This window comes from Xiphophorus couchianus, chromosome 16, assembly GCF_001444195.1.
Source record: "Xiphophorus couchianus chromosome 16, X_couchianus-1.0, whole genome shotgun sequence".
NCBI classification, from domain to species: domain Eukaryota; kingdom Metazoa; phylum Chordata; class Actinopteri; order Cyprinodontiformes; family Poeciliidae; genus Xiphophorus; species Xiphophorus couchianus.
The window spans coordinates 19,210,167-19,228,231 of NC_040243.1; the positions used below are offsets into that span (position 1 = coordinate 19,210,167).

General features: G+C 41.7%; 2 protein-coding genes across 2 annotated transcripts; one reads left to right on the forward strand and one right to left on the reverse strand.

Annotated features, from left to right (window-relative positions):
* kdelr3 (KDEL endoplasmic reticulum protein retention receptor 3) lies at window positions 1-3,476 on the forward strand. The gene is made up of 5 exons (XM_028042148.1): window positions 1-383; window positions 736-836; window positions 1,911-2,069; window positions 2,178-2,430; window positions 2,516-3,476. The coding sequence occupies exons 1-5, from the start codon at window positions 293-295 to the stop codon at window positions 2,557-2,559; spliced, it is 648 nt and encodes a 215-aa protein (XP_027897949.1). The 5' UTR covers window positions 1-292; the 3' UTR covers window positions 2,560-3,476.
* Window positions 3,134-16,439, reverse strand: LOC114159898 (GTPase IMAP family member 4). Its single transcript, XM_028042147.1, has 2 exons — window positions 16,303-16,439; window positions 3,134-4,529 (listed from the first exon to the last, which is right to left on the reverse strand). The coding sequence occupies exons 1-2, from the start codon at window positions 16,331-16,333 to the stop codon at window positions 3,514-3,516; spliced, it is 1,047 nt and encodes a 348-aa protein (XP_027897948.1). The 5' UTR covers window positions 16,334-16,439; the 3' UTR covers window positions 3,134-3,513.
* Window positions 16,440-18,065: the final 1,626 nt, after the last annotated feature.

Below are 18,065 nucleotides of genomic sequence, written 5' to 3' on the forward strand. Positions count from 1 at the left end.
ACGTCACCTCCTCTTCCCAGCTTTGCCTCTGGAACCATCGTTGCTCTCTCATGCCAGAAGTCTGTTCGGGGAAATTGCGGACATTTTTTTTTTTTTTTTTTTAAAACCTGTTGACATACGCATATTTTAGACAAAGCGGCCGACAGAGCTGTCTAACGTCAACTGCGAAGCTGCTAGCTTGTTTTTTCCCTCTCTTAATCTGCTCCGAGCTCATTTTCCCTTTGTGGGTCAACAACTCAGAAGTCAGTGTTGTGGGAGTTTGAAGGCCTGTGAAGACTTTAGGTGCGACAGTATGAACATCTTTCGGCTGGCAGGTGACGTGTCCCATTTGGTGGCTATTCTCATCCTGTTGATGAAGATATGGAGGTCCAAATCTTGTGCTGGTGAGCTCCCTCAGAAATCACTGATTTCCTGCTGTGTATAACTGTACGGCGTCGCTGTAGGCGTGTGTGTGTTTGCAGTGTAAATGCTTAATTTCCTGATGGTTTGCATGCTCACCATAAAGCCTTTTGTAGTCACTAAAAAAATACTAATTTTATGGTTGCCGTTTGCACAGTTATGGTTGCAGTTGCGTTTACTTGCATGTGTGTAAAGGCTACGTGGCAGTGTCAACAAACCACAGTGCTCCGCCTACTTTATCACGCTGGGGTTATCAAGCTAATTATATGCTAATAATTAGCTTGAAGGTGCTATTATCCACTGCTGCTCATAATCAAGCTTTCCTCTGTCTCGTAGGCATCTCTGGGAAGTCTCAGGTGCTGTTTGCACTTGTTTTTACCACCAGGTACCTTGACCTGTTCACAGTCTACATTTCAGCCTACAACACAGTCATGAAGGTATGTTGGAGAACTCACACTGTTTAATGGCCTTTCTTCCAAAGATTAAGTGTGGGGATTAAGTAACAGTGCTGTTCTCCGTTAGGTGAGCCACTTGTAACTTCCCCTTTGCACATTTACAGGTTCATTTTCATAAATTTAGAGTAACGTGATGTATTTCAAGCATTTATTTGTGTTCGTTTCACAAAAACCTGCATGAGACCAATAGAAAAAATAAATAAATACAGAGAGTAAAACGTTACGGTCTTCACCGTCACAGGGTAGAGTACCGTCCAGCAGACACTCAACACAATGAGACTAAAGAGGTCTTTGCTTAAAGAAGCTGGCTGTTTATAGAGTGTTGAATCCAAGCATGTGAAGCTAAGTGGATGGAAAAAGAGTGTGACTGAGGTGTGCAAAAGAAATGGGGATGACTGCAGCCGTGAGGGGACTGTGAAGCAAAGTCCATACGTAGGTTTGGTGGGGAGAAGATGCACACGACGTTTTACAAGAGTTTCACCCCCGCCCCCACACCCACACACACACACACGTCTCCATCAACATGTCGATGCAACGTCTAAAACATCAAACAGCCCAACATTTAGTGCTTCAGAAAATGTCATTACTATGATTGCAGTTCTCTGACCGATCAGTGATCGTTAAAAAGCCTGACCTGCTGATTCCGATTTCCAATTTTTGGCCGATGCTGATTTTATTTGCGACAGTGGGGTGACTATTGATACCAATGCATATGCAGACATGACCTGGTGAACGTGACTGTCCTCTTTCGCTCTCACGGCAGAGCGAAAGAGGACAGTGGCTGATTTTCAGACCTTTGTGGAGGTAGATAAGATCAATCAGAGAAGATCGGTTTCTTATGCAAGTATTGGCCAATTTCCCACAGTTAGGGAACTGTCTGAATAAACGATTGACACACAGAGTTTAAATGAACTATCAGCTACCTCATATGTTAGCAATTCAATGAGTTGAGCAGCTCTTTTCCGTAGTAGTGATGCAAAGCAGGTAGCTTTGTGCAAAGCAGCAAGTGATGAGTTGAAGGTCGTATCTGTAATCATTGTTTGACTCTGTTGCCAGGTGGTGTTTCTGGCTCTGTCCTATGCTACGGTGTATTTGATCTACATGCGCTTCAGGAACTCGTATGATTCAGAGAATGACACGTTCAGAGTGGAGTTCTTGCTGGTTCCGGTGATCGGCCTGTCCTTCCTGGAGAACTATGCCTTCACTCCACTAGAGGTAAACGAATACGAGTCCGTAGGTCCTGGAAACTCTTTCGTTTTTGTTTTTTTTTACGTGATGAAGGTAGAAACGGACATGTTTCCCTCTCCTCAATCTTTCCTCCAGATCTTGTGGACCTTCTCCATCTTCCTGGAGTCCGTCGCCATAATGCCCCAGCTCTTCATGATCACCAAGACGGGCGAGGCGGAGTCCATCACCACCCACTACCTGTTCTTCCTCGGCCTCTACAGGGCCCTGTACATAGCCAACTGGGTGTGGCGCTACCACACCGAGGGCTTCTATGACCAGATCGCAATCGTGTCCGGAGTCGTTCAGACCATTTTCTACTGCGACTTCTTTTACCTTTACGTCACGAGGGGTGAGGAAATCGCACGCCTAGTTCAATCGCCTGTCTCCCGAGGGAAAAAGGGTGCGTTCTCACGGTTTGTTGTCTCTTTTTGCAGTTCTCCGAGGAAGAGGGAAGATGAGCCTGCCGATGCCGGTTTAGGTTTTACGTCAGTGCCTGCCACAGTTCAGCGTCGCGGCAGAATCCTTTCGCCTTTCCCTGTAGCTGTACTTTAGGAAAAGGGACTAAAGGTCTTATATTTGTAGACCAAAATTAAATAGATTTTTTTTGTTTTGTTTGACTGGTACTTTAAGTCTGTGTTCGTGCATAATCGTATGCAACAATGCGCTACGGATGTATCATTCTGCTCATCGCCGGTGAACGCCGTGGCTCTCTACAGATTACAGCGAGGAGAGTGTGTAGTTTTTGTCCCAACATTTCCTTTTCAGAAACTGCTTTTGACTCTGAAGCTCTTCGAAATAACCAGCCTGGTTTTTGTACTAACAGTCTTGAATGTCGAATGCATGAAAACAAACTTTTAGGTTGTTCCAGCAGGTGTTTTGAGCACTCAGGTAGACCGCAGCTTTAAACTAAACATCACCAAACGTCCAGGCCTACATGTGAAAACCCAATGTTTTATTTTCTCACAGATTCATAGGCACTCCCTGAATAACTTACTGTATTTACTATTGCCAAGTTTGTTACGGTTATTTCTTGTTTACCTTGTCTTGTGTAATTTTTGTTGTTGTTGTTGGGGGGGAAGGGGTAAAAAAAGGGCTTAAAATCATATCGTGTTATGAAAAGCCAAAGAAGCGGCAGTAGCTAAACTTTCTCGTTTCTTTTTTAATTTCAAAAGTGTTAGTCAAAGAAATCAGAAACCCAATTTTTTTTTCTTTTTATTACGCGAGGAATTCTCTTTACTCAAAGATCTGGTCATGTTTTGTTTTCAGAAACATTCGCACTACTGCCCAGTCTCAAAGTGCTCTTAAGATGAAAGTGTTTGATGTGATCAACAGAACGCTGTTGCGAGTTTTCCTTTCAACGCGTCGCGTCTTTGTAATAAAGGTTATCCATCTTGATTCAGAGACTCAAACCAACATGTTGTCGGCGAGTCTGTCAGTGCAGCAGAGTTTTCTTGTGTTTCTGCAGCACCTTGCTGCCTTCTTTCACCGCTCCCTCCAGCACTTTCGCAGCCGATTTGATGGAGAGCGGCGACGCCGCCAGACCCATCGCCTTCTCCACCACCTTCGCCTTCTTCACTGGTTTGCTTTTGTCCTTTCCCATGATGCCTGCCCCCTCTGCTGCTCCTCTGCCCAGTGCAGTTACCAGCTCGCACCAGAACAACCTTTCGGCTCTCTTCCTGGCTTCCTCTGCCTCTTTCCTCGCTCTCTCCAAGTCTTCTGCGTTCTCCTTTCCTTCAGTTTCCTTGAGAGACGCCGGACGTTTGGCTCCTCTCTCCTCCAGTATCCTCTCCCATGCCTCCCTTATTGTACTCTCAGCCTCCTTGTACATCACGTTGCTGTAGCAGCTGCCTCGGTTGTTTGAAACAATCTCGTCAATCTTTTTAAGAAGGTTTAAGACTTGCTCTGGGGACTCCGACGTCCCTTCTTGCCTGCTGTTGTCAAAGACGTGATACCCCCCGTGGCAGCTGCTGACAAACCCAGACAGTTCCGGACTCTCGTCCAGAAAGGACTCAACCGATTTGCCTCGGAGCTGGTCGCCCCAGGTGAATAGGACCATGGTGAATCTGGATACCTCAGCCCCAAACATCGCCTTGATCCACTCCAAGGTCTCTCGCTCCTCCTGGGTGTACCTGCCTAGCTGCAGGGTCACCAAAAACACGTGGGGTCCTGGGGAGTACAAGCTAACGCTCTGACCCACCTCGGCCATGACTTCCTGTGGGGACAGGTCTGTATGGAAGAACCCTGGGGTGTCGATTACCGAGACACTCCGACCGCCTGCTGTCCCGGTCTGTCTCCTGCACCTTGCGGTGATAGAAGAGGGGGACAACTCAACCCAGAAGGCCGGTCTACCCAGGATGGTGTTTCCTGAGGAGCTTCTGCCCGTCCCAGTCCTGCCCAGCAGTACAATCCTCAAAGGCTCCGTCTTTGATTCGAGAGATGGCCGACTGGCTGAAAAAGAAAGAAACACACAAACTTTGTTGATGCTTTCTTGCATAGTGTCCCCTATCCTGCATAGCTATTAAAAAGCCATTATACAAGTGTTGTATGCAGTAGCGGTAGGTTCTGCACTGCACGGTAATAAGAGCTGCTGTGCAGCGCGCATCCAAACCTCCAGAGCTCTGTTGGAAGATAAGCAAGCAAAACAATGTCGCAAAAAAGAGGAACTTATCCTTCAGGGAGAGAGGATAGAATAAAGACAAGATAAAGATATGGGGTTTTTTTCTTGGTAACGTAATGTTTATGAGAAAGATTTGTGGAGCTGCTAATAGAAACTTGATAGCGACCTGGAACGGTCCGGTTCAGCAGCCGAACATTTATGCTACAATGTTTGTATTGGTGTGAAACCGAGTTTTAACTTTAAATGAGTTGATTCTCGTGGTTGGTTTAGTATATTTCTGAGGGGTTTTTTGCTTCAAAACGGCGTGTTTGATAAAGTTTGATAATAATTCAAACTTTTCAATGTCTGACATTGTCTAGCAAAATGTTTTTTACATCAGGCTACATGGCTGCTGCATTAATAAATCAAATGAGCTATTCTTTCTGTAGTTGGCAGTACATGTTAGTTTGCTGCTGTGCACGATCATTGGGGCCTGCCATGCAAAGCAATGGCAGGAACCTATTACTCTACACCCAACAAGGGTCTCTTTAATCTTTATTTTTCTTCCGTAGCCGTTAATGCGGCTCATACCGCTGCGTGCACACCTACAAATGAGGTATCAAAACGTGCAGAAAATTCACGCCATTGTTGCTATTACTTTTGGTGGGATTTGGGCTTAACGTGGCGACATAATTCGCAAAGAACTACGAAAAAACCCCATTATAAGTAAATGGGAAAAATCCTAAAAATACCCTATTTTTGAGGATTTTCTGTGTCGTCACGAATTCACGTAGAAATGCCATTCAAATTTCATTTTGTAGATACGTCTGTGATCTCTTCGAAAGTGAAGACGGCTCGTCCATACCAATTACGGTTTGTCCACAATTTGTCTCTAAGCGACCCAAAGTTTTTCATTTTTCCTAAAATTAGAGTGTGCCTCAGACTGATTGCCCCTCTGCTAGAGTGAGAAATGAAGAGAATTTTTGACCCCAAAATAATTTTGAAATCGCCATCACGCCCACAAATATCGCCCAATTGGTATCAAAATCGGTCCTGACATTGATACGCATGCCTGCTCCGGTAAAATGTTTTCGAAATTTATCTAGACCGTACGGTTTTCTGTCACGGTGCTTCAGAGCATAGTCATGCGACAGGATTTTCTGAGGCTCTCTGAGGCTGTCTCCCATGTATTTGACTAAAATTTCAGATCTGGGCTTACAGTACGCCATGGTTGTTGCTTTTCTTCCTGCTTACACGTATCAGGACGCAGAATAGTGACGTTTGTCGAGTATCAATGACATTCAGGTTGGATGAATCCCACCAGGACGTTAGATCACCTTTGAATCGGATACGCATCCGATCGGTCTGTGTCTTTCTAAGCAGTCATTCCTCCTGTTGCTTCTTATCATTAATGGGTGTTTATGTGTTCAGTTTTAAATTTTTCTTATAGAGAGACTGGTCCCTCTATTGTGAATTTCTTTCAATAATCAATTGACATTACAACGACTTAATAGCCTTATAATTATAATGGATGAATTATAAGGCTATTTTTGTTTTTAGTTTCACCAAGGGATTGTGCCTCTTCCTGAAAACCAACAAAGGCAGCAGAAAGTTTTCTGTGCATGGAGATTCAAATTAAAGTGGGCTTCATGCATAACACTCAGGGTGGCCATGGTGACAGGACGTCAGGCTCTTCAGGAGTTGAACCCCTCTGAGATCAAAAATCACAGGAAGGCTGAAGCGAACCGCTTTGGCTGTTTTTGTTTGAGCCACGATGTGACTGTTTGGAAGTTTACGCTTTCTTTAAAACTCTTTGACACTTGATGATAGACTTGATGTACTTTGATATTTAAATATTGATGTGAAAGCAGGTGAATGCTCGTGTTCTTGTTGGAGCTCTTTAACAAATTCTATTAAATCTAGCCATGAATGCTTATATGATTGCTTTTTCTCTAATAGATTGATTACAATAGCCTGTCATCAGCAATAGTTGATTCTGACTATCTGTAGTTTTATTGTCTTATTTGCCCAGTTTTCTCTGTCTTACTTTTCAGATACAAGATTGTTTTATTTCGGAGCTTACTCATTTTCTTTTCTTTCCTTTGCCATCCTCTTACGGTGTCTCTCAGTTTCAACCTCCACACTTGACTTATTCTTGTTTTTCTAACAGACTCTTAATCGGCAATTACTACAGCAACAAAACAGGTTATGCACAGGAGTTGACAGAATTGTGTTGTCATGGGATGTGCTAAAGGCAAAACGCGGCATCCACTGAGTTTAATGATCCTGAGTGCCTCTGTTTAAAATCTGTCTCTAAATCACGCATGTACATGACACAGTTGGTTAAAGAGCTGCGAGTGTGATTTTGCCTACATGGATGCACACAAGCAGGCTGTCGATGATGGATGACCTCAAGTTTTGGATAAACCTTATTTGCATCAGTCTGCTTTCCTAAAACGGCAACGTTTCGTAGTCAAATTACTGAGTTTATTTATACAGAGCTGGTTTACAACAAGACATATCAAAACAAACATTTCTATTTCATATGGAAACAATTTTTTCAAATCAATCTAGCTGTAAAGACAGGTTATATACATTCCAATTCAATCCCAGTTGTATTACAATTAAGTTAGTTTGTAATGCCAGCTGGCTCAAATTTAATTGGTCAAGCAACGATTAAGTATGTCATAAGAAAAAAAAAAAAGATGGTATCACACTGTCAATTGTACATCATTCATTCTAAGGCACGTGCAAAGTATGTAACAGGATGTGTGCAAATGAGAAATAGCCTACATATAGATTTGACGGAAGTTGATGTTTCAGAAAACTTTTAACTTCACATTTGAATCTACCTTTAATGGGGCGTCAGATAAACCAACATGAGTAAAAGATAGGAAAAAGCAGGCAGCTCTTGGCTCATATGGCTCACAAAAAACATTGTACGTTAACATTATTGCTCTCTTAGTGAATGATGCAAATTTTATTAATTTACTTATTCATGTATTTATCTACTTATTATGTAGAAGACAGGATGCAGAGTCACGATAAAACTTAAAGCAACAACTGTGAAACACTATGGGAAAAAAACTGTCAAACAGAAGAAGTTTTTGCCTGAATAGTCTGCATCTGTGTGTTTTTTTTAGAAAACGTTTCAGCATAGGTAATACAACTTGGTATAAGTTGGTATGGGTATAAAACTTGCTGCTGGTCCTCTCTGAAGTCTCAGCCCTCTTTGTTTGCTGGGATCAGAAGCTTTTTTCTGCTTCCTAATTCCTCAAAAAGCATGTGGTGATACATATATATGTTTTGCCTTCTTTGATTTTTGTTTCCATTCAATTTAAATAAAATGTCTCAAGATAATTGGGTCCTGCCCATAGCAATGCATAAGGAGAGCAGTGACCGACTTGCGAAGGGACAAGGGAGCACTGGGACCACCAGGGGGCGATGAGGGAGGACTGGGAGACACGACATAAAAATTAATGACAGGAGTTTGAACCTCCCGTAGAGAGCAGTTGTTTGGATCCTGGCAGAGCTTTTTACCGTGTGCGGTTCTGGTGGGTCGTCGGTTTATGAGCTTCTTTGATGTTTGCCGAACTGGTCCATAAATTTATGCAAAACTGTAAGCTTGAATACAATAACTTAAACTTACTACCTGTCTCTTGGTGTTTTATTCACACTCGGCTCCTCAGCCGAACCTTTCTGACTGCCTATTACCATATTTGTAGTCAGGCGCCTAGCCTTAGTTAGCAATACATGTGACTTTATCCACAACAACATAGAAGCACAATTTATGCTGTTATGGGAAGATTCTTACTTGGCCTCACTAGAAGCTCAACAATTCAGAGTTTCTGATAAATCCTTTATTGTCACTAGCTAAATATCATATTCACTGTTCCAGGTAGGGGAAGCCATGCCTTGCTGCATTTTACCATGAAGTTAAGTTTTATATCCCGACCATCAAAGACAAAAAATAGATATTAAAACAATTGAAATCTGTATTGCTTTGAATGTACAGTTGGGAACCGAAGCCCCTTAGCTTTTTCTTTTTCTTGAACATGTTTATCTGTATTTGTTTTTTCTTGAGGCAGAACAAATGTTTCTCTCTGTCGTTATACAGTGTTAATAAAGTTTTTTTTTTTTTTAAAACATCTCCCCTTCCCCCCCACACCCAACAGACTTCTTGTGGCTATGATGTTGAACTGTGATGTCACACATCCTGTTTGTGACATCACTGGTGACTGTCTTTGTATTCCCAGATTCCACAGAGAAATTCATTTGCAGTTTAAGGTTCGAACGAGAAAGAAACGATGGCGGAGAAAGATTTCACGTTACAAAAGTTAGAGATTCTCCAGAAGAACCACATGAAGCTGAACAGTGAAAATGAGCAGCTTCAGAAAACAGTGGAGAGTCTGAAGAGGAAACTAGAGAGACTGAACAGGACCAACGACCCAACAAATTGGCATGTAGAGAATTGCAAACTCATAAGTTCGAATGGGTATTATAAAAAACAAATGATTAAAGTTAATTTGGAATTGGAGGAAGCGAGAACAACAATTGAAAGAATGCAAAATGATTATTGCAACATGCAACAATTAACAATTAAACTAGAACGGAAGCGGGCCATGGCAAAAAATGACGCGGAAAAATCTTTAAAAGAAAAGTCAGAAAAACTGCTGTGCCTTACTAGGGAGAACGAGGAATTGAATAAGCAGATCGTGACTTTAAAAATCAAGATAGACAGAATGGAATCCAGGGTGGAAAAAACCAAGATTGAGCCACAAATTGATGAAACACAGGAGGAAGAAACACCAAAACCGAATATATTCCGGAGAGTTGGGCGTATTTTTGTTGACATGTATAATTCGGGAACGCTGAGGTACTGGGTGCCACCCTGGATTTTTTAATAACTGAAAAAAATTTCAGGTAACTGGACGTAAGTATTGGGGGGTCACTGTGTTGTGAAAACTGGTATGAGGAGGTGGGATCATTCCAGACTAATGCAGACAACAGATCATGAAGGCCTGAGCAAGTGAATCTTGCATTTTGATTTTTTGATGATTATGGGACAAGATATTTTGAATTTACTTATGATGATCATACACCATATATAAAACTGTAATTGAAGTAATAATCAAACAATGTGTTAGATACAGAGGCAAGGGAAAAAGGCAAGTCCGAACATGTCTGGACTTGCCCCAGAGCTGAGTCCCAATTAAGGATCTGAAACTAAGATGGTCACGAGGAAAGTAAGGGAGCTACAAACATCCTTGTAGCTGGTACAAGGATGTTTGAGGATAGCGCCAGCAGAGAGGGGAGCTTGGGGGGTTGCTGGTACCAGGATGTTTGAGGATAGCGCCAGCAGAGAGGGGAGCTTGGGGGGTTGCTGGTACCAGGATGTTTGGGGATAGCGCCAGCAGAGAGGGGAGCTTGGGGGGTTGCTGGTACCAGGATGTTTGGGGATAGCGCCAGCAGAGAGGGGAGGTTGGGGGGGGTAGCTGGTACCAGGATGTTTGGGGATAGCGCCAGCAGAGAGGAGAACTTGGGGGGGGTAGCTGGTACCAGGATGTTTGGGGATAGCGCCAGCAGAGAGGGGAGCTTGGGGGGTTGCTGGTACCAGGATGTTTGGGGATAGCGCCAGCAGAGAGGGGAGCTTGGGGGGTTGCTGGTACCAGGATGTTTGGGGATAGCGCCAGCAGAGAGGGGAGCTTGGGGGGTTGCTGGTACCAGGATGTTTGGGGATAGCGACAGCAGAGAGGGGAGCTTGGGGGGTTGCTGGTACCAGGATGTTTGGGGATAGCGACAGCAGAGAGGGGAGCTTGGGGGGTTGCTGGTACCAGGATGTTTGGGGATAGCGCCAGCAGAGAGGGGAGCTTGGGGGGTTGCTGGTACCAGGATGTTTGGGGATAGCGACAGCAGAGAGGGGAGCTTGGGGGGTTGCTGGTACCAGGATGTTTGGGGATAGCGCCAGCAGAGAGGGGAGCTTGGGGGGGGTAGCTGGTACCAGGATGTTTGGGGATAGCGCCAGCAGAGAGGGGAGCTTGGGGGGTTGCTGGTACCAGGATGTTTGAGGATAGCGCCAGCAGAGAGGGGAGCTTGGGGGGTTGCTGGTACCAGGATGTTTGGGGATAGCGACAGCAGAGAGGGGAGCTTGGGGGGTTGCTGGTACCAGGATGTTTGAGGATAGCGCCAGCAGAGAGGGGAGCTTGGGGGGTTGCTGGTACCAGGATGTTTGGGGATAGCGCCAGCAGAGAGGGGAGCTTGGGGGGTTGCTGGTACCAGGATGTTTGGGGATAGCGACAGCAGAGAGGGAAACTATCATTGTTTCCTCAAGAAATGCTTTACAAATGTCACAGTTAAGACTTTTAAGACATGCATATTAAATGTGCAGCTATTCACATGAAGTATTTAAAATAAGTTATGCTTTATGACAGGGGTGTCCAAAGTCGGTCCTGGAGGGCCGGCAGCCTGCATGTTTTAGTTCTCTCCCTGGTTTAACGCACCTGCCTCAAATGATGGCTCATTAGAAGACCTAAAGGTTGTTGGTACCACCAGGGAGAGAACTAAAACGTGCAGGATGCCGGCCCTCCAGGACCGACTTTGGACACCACTGCTTTATGATATTTTCTTTGCAGAAAAGACAATAGAACAATAGTTAATTGAGAACTTTCTAAGCTCTTCTGGATGCAGATCAGAGCATGTTTACTTAGGGAATATTAGAGCAGTTTACCATATATTTATTTCTCTGTTTTCTTAATTAACTAAGTGGGAGGAGACATTAGAGAAGGAAAAGTGGAAAAGACAGAATTATTAAAGTAGAAGTTTAAAGTATACCGTTGTCTTTCTCATTCACCCAGATTCCTTAGATCAGGGGTCACCAACCTTTTAGAGACTGGGAGCTACTTCACGGATCCAGAGTAACACGAAGGGCTACTTGTCTGATACAGACATAAATTGTCTTGGCTATATATATATATATATATATATATATATATATATATATATATGATTACATGCTGCCTGATCATGTTAATGTTAGGGACTACTGACAGTAGTTATCAGTAATAATTTACCATGGCAGCTATGGTTAATTGCTATTATGTGATCAGAAGTTCTTAGTTCAGAGTTTTGAGTTTGATTCCCTTTTGGAGCTTTTCTGTGTGATTCTAAATTGCCCACAAGTGACTGAGAGTTTGGATTGTTGCAGCAGCAGCTGTACAGCTGGATGCACTGAGAGATTTTCCTTTAAATTAAAAAAAGAAAAGTTATTGTATTTCTATTATCCAACCCTGTTTACTAATAACAAAATTATGGAGAAGAAAAAGTTCTTTTGTGCCAAAACATCTTGTATGTAGCGCGCATCAGTGTGAGTCTGTGGGGGTCAAAGGGCACCCAAAGCCTAAATCTTATTGGTCAGTTTGCTTTTTCTGTGAGCTAAAAATGATGAGTGGAGTTTGAACCTCCCGTAGTTATAAGATTTCGCCAATCCTCCTCTTTCCGTGGACCTCACTGCTTCGCTTCAATGTCTTTATTATTTAGCATCGTTTGTGTAAAAAAAAAGAAAAAAGAAATAAAAGGGTGCGCTGCTTTAGTGGTTTAGTTTTGTGCCGATGTTTGCGCGTTGGAGAGGTGGTTGTGCTCCTGCAGGTCAGGTGCAGTGATAGTTTTGTACCTTCCAATCTGTCAGACATTTTTTTTCGACATCTGCTTGTGTCAGCCCGCAGGTGACCCGTCAGCTGTTCAGTTCACAAAATCACAAAAAAGCTAATAAACCGACAACCCGCCAGAACCGCGCACTGTAAAAAGCTCAGGCAGAACCTGAGGTTCAAATGATGAGTGGTTCAAACTCCAGTCATCATTTTTAACTCACAGAAAAAGAAAACTGACCTATAAGATTTAGGCTTCGGCGTTCCCCACCTCACCAACTTAAAACTCTGAACTAAGAACGTCTGACCACAATATAGCAATTAACCATAGCTGTCCTTACTGATAACTATTGTGCATAGTCCCTAACATTAATATGATCAGGCAGCATGTAATCATATTTACTTAAATGAATTTTTGTTGTAAAGAAAATTTATGTCTGTATCAAACAAGTAGCCCTTCGTGTTACTCTGAACCTGTGAAGTAGCTCCTGGTCTCAAAAAGGTTGTGACCCCTGGTCTAAAAATAGCCAGACTTACCATGATTTTATGTAAAAAGAAATCAACTGTTAAGTACTATTTAAAAAAAAAAAATGGTTTCCACTAGTATTTTAACCATTTTCTTTCTTTCTAACAAGAATCCAAACAAGTGTTTGTAGTTGGAAGTTCTCTTTTCCATGACATCATCTTCATTCCAAATTTCTAAAATCTTCAACATTTCAAGGTTAGAAAATTTGTATCCCTAACCTTCTTGAAAACAAGAAGGTTAAAACAAGAATGTCTTGCATGGCAGGCACCTATTGTTCCACACCTAATAAAACTTCTCTTTATTGGGGCCTAATATTAGCCTGCATTATCTTGTTATTTCAGGTTAAGGCACTGGCTTGCGCAGATAGTACCTATCTATTAGCATTAGCATTTGACCTAATGCTAATGGATAGGACTACAAATACGCCATATCTCTAGTTCTAACTAACACTGAATTAAAACAGAGGGCTGAGCTGCCATTTAGAACTACTGGCTGTTTTGCCAGTAAATAACTAATTTAACCTAAACAACAATTCTATATGAAGCTTACTGAAAATTTCAAGATAAAAGCCTCAATATCCCTCTGAGGATAGTCACAGATTGACTTCCATGCATTTCTGAAAAATTTCTGAGCTCAGCACACACCATCTTTCTCTCATCGCTGTTATTACTGTGAGTGAGGTAGAGAATATGAATCGCGGTACTATTGGAGACGACAAATAGCCCTCTCAGATGCTTCAAACGGTTTTCAAGTACGTATCACGGTTCCCGAACGGGAAGGAGTTGTTAGGAATGCTTTTTTCAGTCAAACTGGCTGGCTCAAAGAAATAGAATTCTGTCAGTTGTGAGTGACTGACAGACAGGCTTCATTACCATAGCAACAGAACAAAGAACAGGACAGGGCAGCTGATTAGGACTACAAAAACGCATCACTGTAGTTCTAACTATGGCAGAACATGCAGGTTAGAACTACAACATGGCAGAACTGTCAGTTACTACAGAGGAGGAATGAGTCGGCCTTTAGAACTACTTGTGTTTTGGGCATTTAAATTAATCTTAATAAAAATGTCAAAATAAAAGCCTTGACAGTTTTTACATCAGGTAATTGCTCTTTCGGGCATTATATAACTGATTTCACCCAATGGCTGTTACTCATGGGATTAGTTTGGACATTTAAAATGAAGCTTACTGAACATTTCAAAATAAAAGCCTGAATATTCCTCTCAGATCTTTCAGAAAAACAAACTACTTCAAACTACTGGAATTCTGTCTCTTCCTGTCTGCTTCATCACGCGACAGCTGAGCTGCTCTTTAGAACTACAATGACTCAAGGTTAGGACTACAACATGGCGGAACTGTCAGTTACTACAGAGGAGGACTGAGCTGGCCTTTAGAACTACTTGTGTTTTGGGCATTTTATAATTGATTTTACCCAACCATTGTTACACATGGGATTAGTGTGGCCATTTAAAATGAAGCTTATTAAACATTTCAAAATAAAAGCATTGACAATTTTTACATCAGGTAATTGCTCTTTTGGGCATTATAGAAACGATTTAACCCAATCACTGTTACTCATGGGATTAGTTTGGACATTTAAAATGAAGTATACTTAAAATTTCAAAATAAAAGCCTTAATACTCCCCTCTGGTTAGTGCACGGCGGTAGGCGGTGCAATAATTTTAGCCTGTATTATCTTTCTCTCTTAGGTTAGTGCGCTGCCTTTCATAGCAAGGCAGTACATTAACATTAGCACAAACATTAGCACTTCACTGCCCTCCACTAGTGCACCGCCATAGGTGATGCAATAATATTACCTTGCATTATCTTTTTCTCTCAGGTCAGGTCACTGTCTTGCGCAGTAGCTAATCTTAGCATTGATGCTAATTTTTAGCATCCGAACACTGGGTCCAAACCGACAGGCACACTTTGGCAGGCCCCGGTTAAATTTCTTCAGGAATTTTCTAGTTTATATATATATAACAAACGTTATTTTTTACATCAGCTTCTAAGTTATGTGAAACTTCTCCAGTTAAAATTGTTTGAAGACACAGACTCAGCCCAGTACCAATCCACATTCTCCGGTGAGAAAGACTCCTGGTATAAGTTACATTTTTAACTATTGTAATTACACCTAAGAAACATTAATTTAATCAAAGAATGTCATGAATATGTGTTCCATCTTAGGCTGGGCTGCACCGACTGCAGTTTTCTGGCCGATCCCTGGTTACCGATCTTCAAAAAGTCTGACATACGTCCAGTATAATTTAATGTCACAACCAGAGTTTGTAAGTTTAGCAGGTTTTTGAATGATTTAATAATCTGACTTTTTAATTGCAGCCGGTCCACATTGTTAGCAGAACAAGAGGGCCCCAAAACCAAATTTTACTTAAGGAGGCTTGGGCCGGCCCTGGTCTTTCTACTGATATTTTAAATAAAGGCAAAAGTTTAAAAAGATTAAATATGTAAGTTACAGTTGGTGTCTTTGTAATTTGTAAGGCTTGTGTAGCAAGTACTCCTGTAAAAGTGCTTCTTCTTGGTAGTTATTTGGGCCTCGGCTCAAAAGTGTTTTGGGGAGCGGTCAGCTCAGCTCTCTCAAATCCCGACTGGGTAACGGCAGGTAGCTGTAAACGGTGATCCAGGTTTGGCGGGAGGTTTGTTCCTGCTAAAGGGGAGCTGTCCTTTCTACTGTTACCATATGCATGCTCAGTTTGACGGATTGCTGCAAAGTTAACGGCTCAATGCAATCAACTATTTATGCAGTCAGGTCCTTTAGAACATATTTAAGTTATGGGTATAATAAACTCAACTGACAATTTATTTCTGTGTTTAAGCTAGATATAATGTTAATAGTGTTTGGTAAAGTGCATTGAGGTTACATTTGTTGGAAATAGGTGTAAAAAAACCCCCAACTATCAATCAAACCGACTGAAAGACTTGCAAGTAGAGTCCTGAAGCTAACATCTTAGTCCAATATGGCATGATGCATAATGATTAGGAAAGTATCTCAAAACAGGAAGGGCTGATGTTGAAGTTGGGATTGTTGAAATTGTGCAGAAATGGTTCAATATCCTGAGGCTCAGAAGTAACCTGTGCCAGTGTGAGCCAGGGGGGCTTGTTTTTATATTTCTGTTACATTGAGCAAATTAACGACTAAATTTTTATTTAAAAACAACAAAACATTTAGTCAGTAACAACGTTTAATAGGCTGAAACGGGGAGGGTGTGAAGTCTAGAGAACACAGAGCTCACCTGGAGAGCATGCTTACTAAATTTCATGAAGCATTACTGAAAAATATATTTTAATATTTATACCACATTACTTAAGCAGGTGGTTAAGGATTTAAAATCTGTATTCATTTTAAGTTCCGTGAATAGAGCCAAATGTAAGATGCCTGTCTGAACCACACTGCCAGTAGGGCAGAGCGAGGTCCTGCGGTATGCAGGAGGACACTTACCTTCTTGTGACGCAGCATTTTCAGATGACATCCTGTCAGGAAAATGCGATGCAAAACCTTGACTGTGATTATTATCCCTGAGCGGATAGTGAAGGAAAAAACGTCAGGTTGCCTGTTTTCTTACTGTGACTCTGACGTCCTACTGGATGTTAAAAATAAATAAATAAAAAGGTTACATTTTCATCTAGCGTCAGAGCGCAGACGCAGCAAGGGGGAGCAGATCTCCACACTGACGCACAATTTGAGTAAGTTATTGTATGCATTAAATACTTACCGATGGTGGGAAATGCTATAATAATTAAGCAAAAGTCTATTAAATACAATACAATATTTAAAACAGTTTTTGTAAAAACTGAAGACGGTCTGTAGTTCACTTATTTGACCACTAGGAGGCAGTGATCACTCACCGTCGGGATTCCCCGGGAATCGTCGAGGTAGGCCACTAACTCACTTGACAAACATTACTCTCAGGATATTGGTCACATAAGATAAAATAAGACCAATAACACCAACTATATCTAGTTGGTGTCGCTTTTCTTCACACACCAGCTTTCCTCTTCCACACCAGGTCAACGTCAAAGATGCTCATATCCCAATATTACGCTTTCATTTGGAATCTGTAGTAAAAAATAAATACTAAATAACACAACTTTGGAACCATTATTGTTGCGGTTAATCAGCCTCAGTGGGTGAAATATGCCCTCGGTGTTGGATACACTGTTTTGTTTGGTGAATATCCCCCTCCTATTGAATATAAATGATCATTAAAATACAGCCAGAAAAACAAAAGTAACACTGCAAGCCTGTAATGGCTAAACCTTACATATAAAATTCAAAGGAAATGCTTTTATTTGACTGAATTGAACACAGCTGAGACAAGCACCAACAGAGCTTTGTCCTGTAGTGAGCAAGGAATATTCAAGTCATGACTGCTACTGTAGCTTATTATTACTTTTTGTACATTTGACATGTAGCTCTAGAGAACTGAAGTTGTGCTCATAGATTTACATACACTGACAAAACATGGACGATAACACGAAAACCTTTTCCAACACTCATGGTTTCGCCCAACAATAGACAGATTTTTCTAGATTCATAACCAGAGAAAAAGTCATATTAAAGGATCTGTGCTAGAAGATAACTGAACTGTATAAAAGAGAAAAGGGACATGAAAAGTGAAAAATGAGGCATTCAGTTGAAAGTAATCCAAGGTCAGGCAGACCAACAAGTTATTTGACATGCAAAGAAAAACAAAAAAAATCACGCACACAACTTCGCCTGATGTTAAAAAGGCTGCAGGGTTGAGTCACCAGAAGAAAAGCACTGCAACAAAACAGGCTGAGGGCAGAACCTGGAGCAAAAGCCAGAACTGGTGCTGGTTCCCTGAGGGTGCAACACATGCCATGAAATATGTTCTGTAAACTTATTTTTTTTTTATCAGGGTCACTTGGTTAGTTTCTGTTGTCCTAATGATTTAAAAAGAGGAAGTACAATTGCCTGATACCAAATGACTTCATCAACCACTAAGCAACACATGGTTTTGTATTTTTTTCATATTCAGAATGGAAACTTATGAGCACAAGTTTACATGCTAAAAAAAATGCAAAATGAAAGTTTGAGAAATGTGCAAAAACAAGTCCAACTTTCTGTTTATACTCATCAAACTGGGTGCAATATATCACAGAGACTAAATCTTACAATATATACTCAAGTTAGGGCTGGATAAGTCAATCAATATAGATAGCTATAGACACGTGATCAGT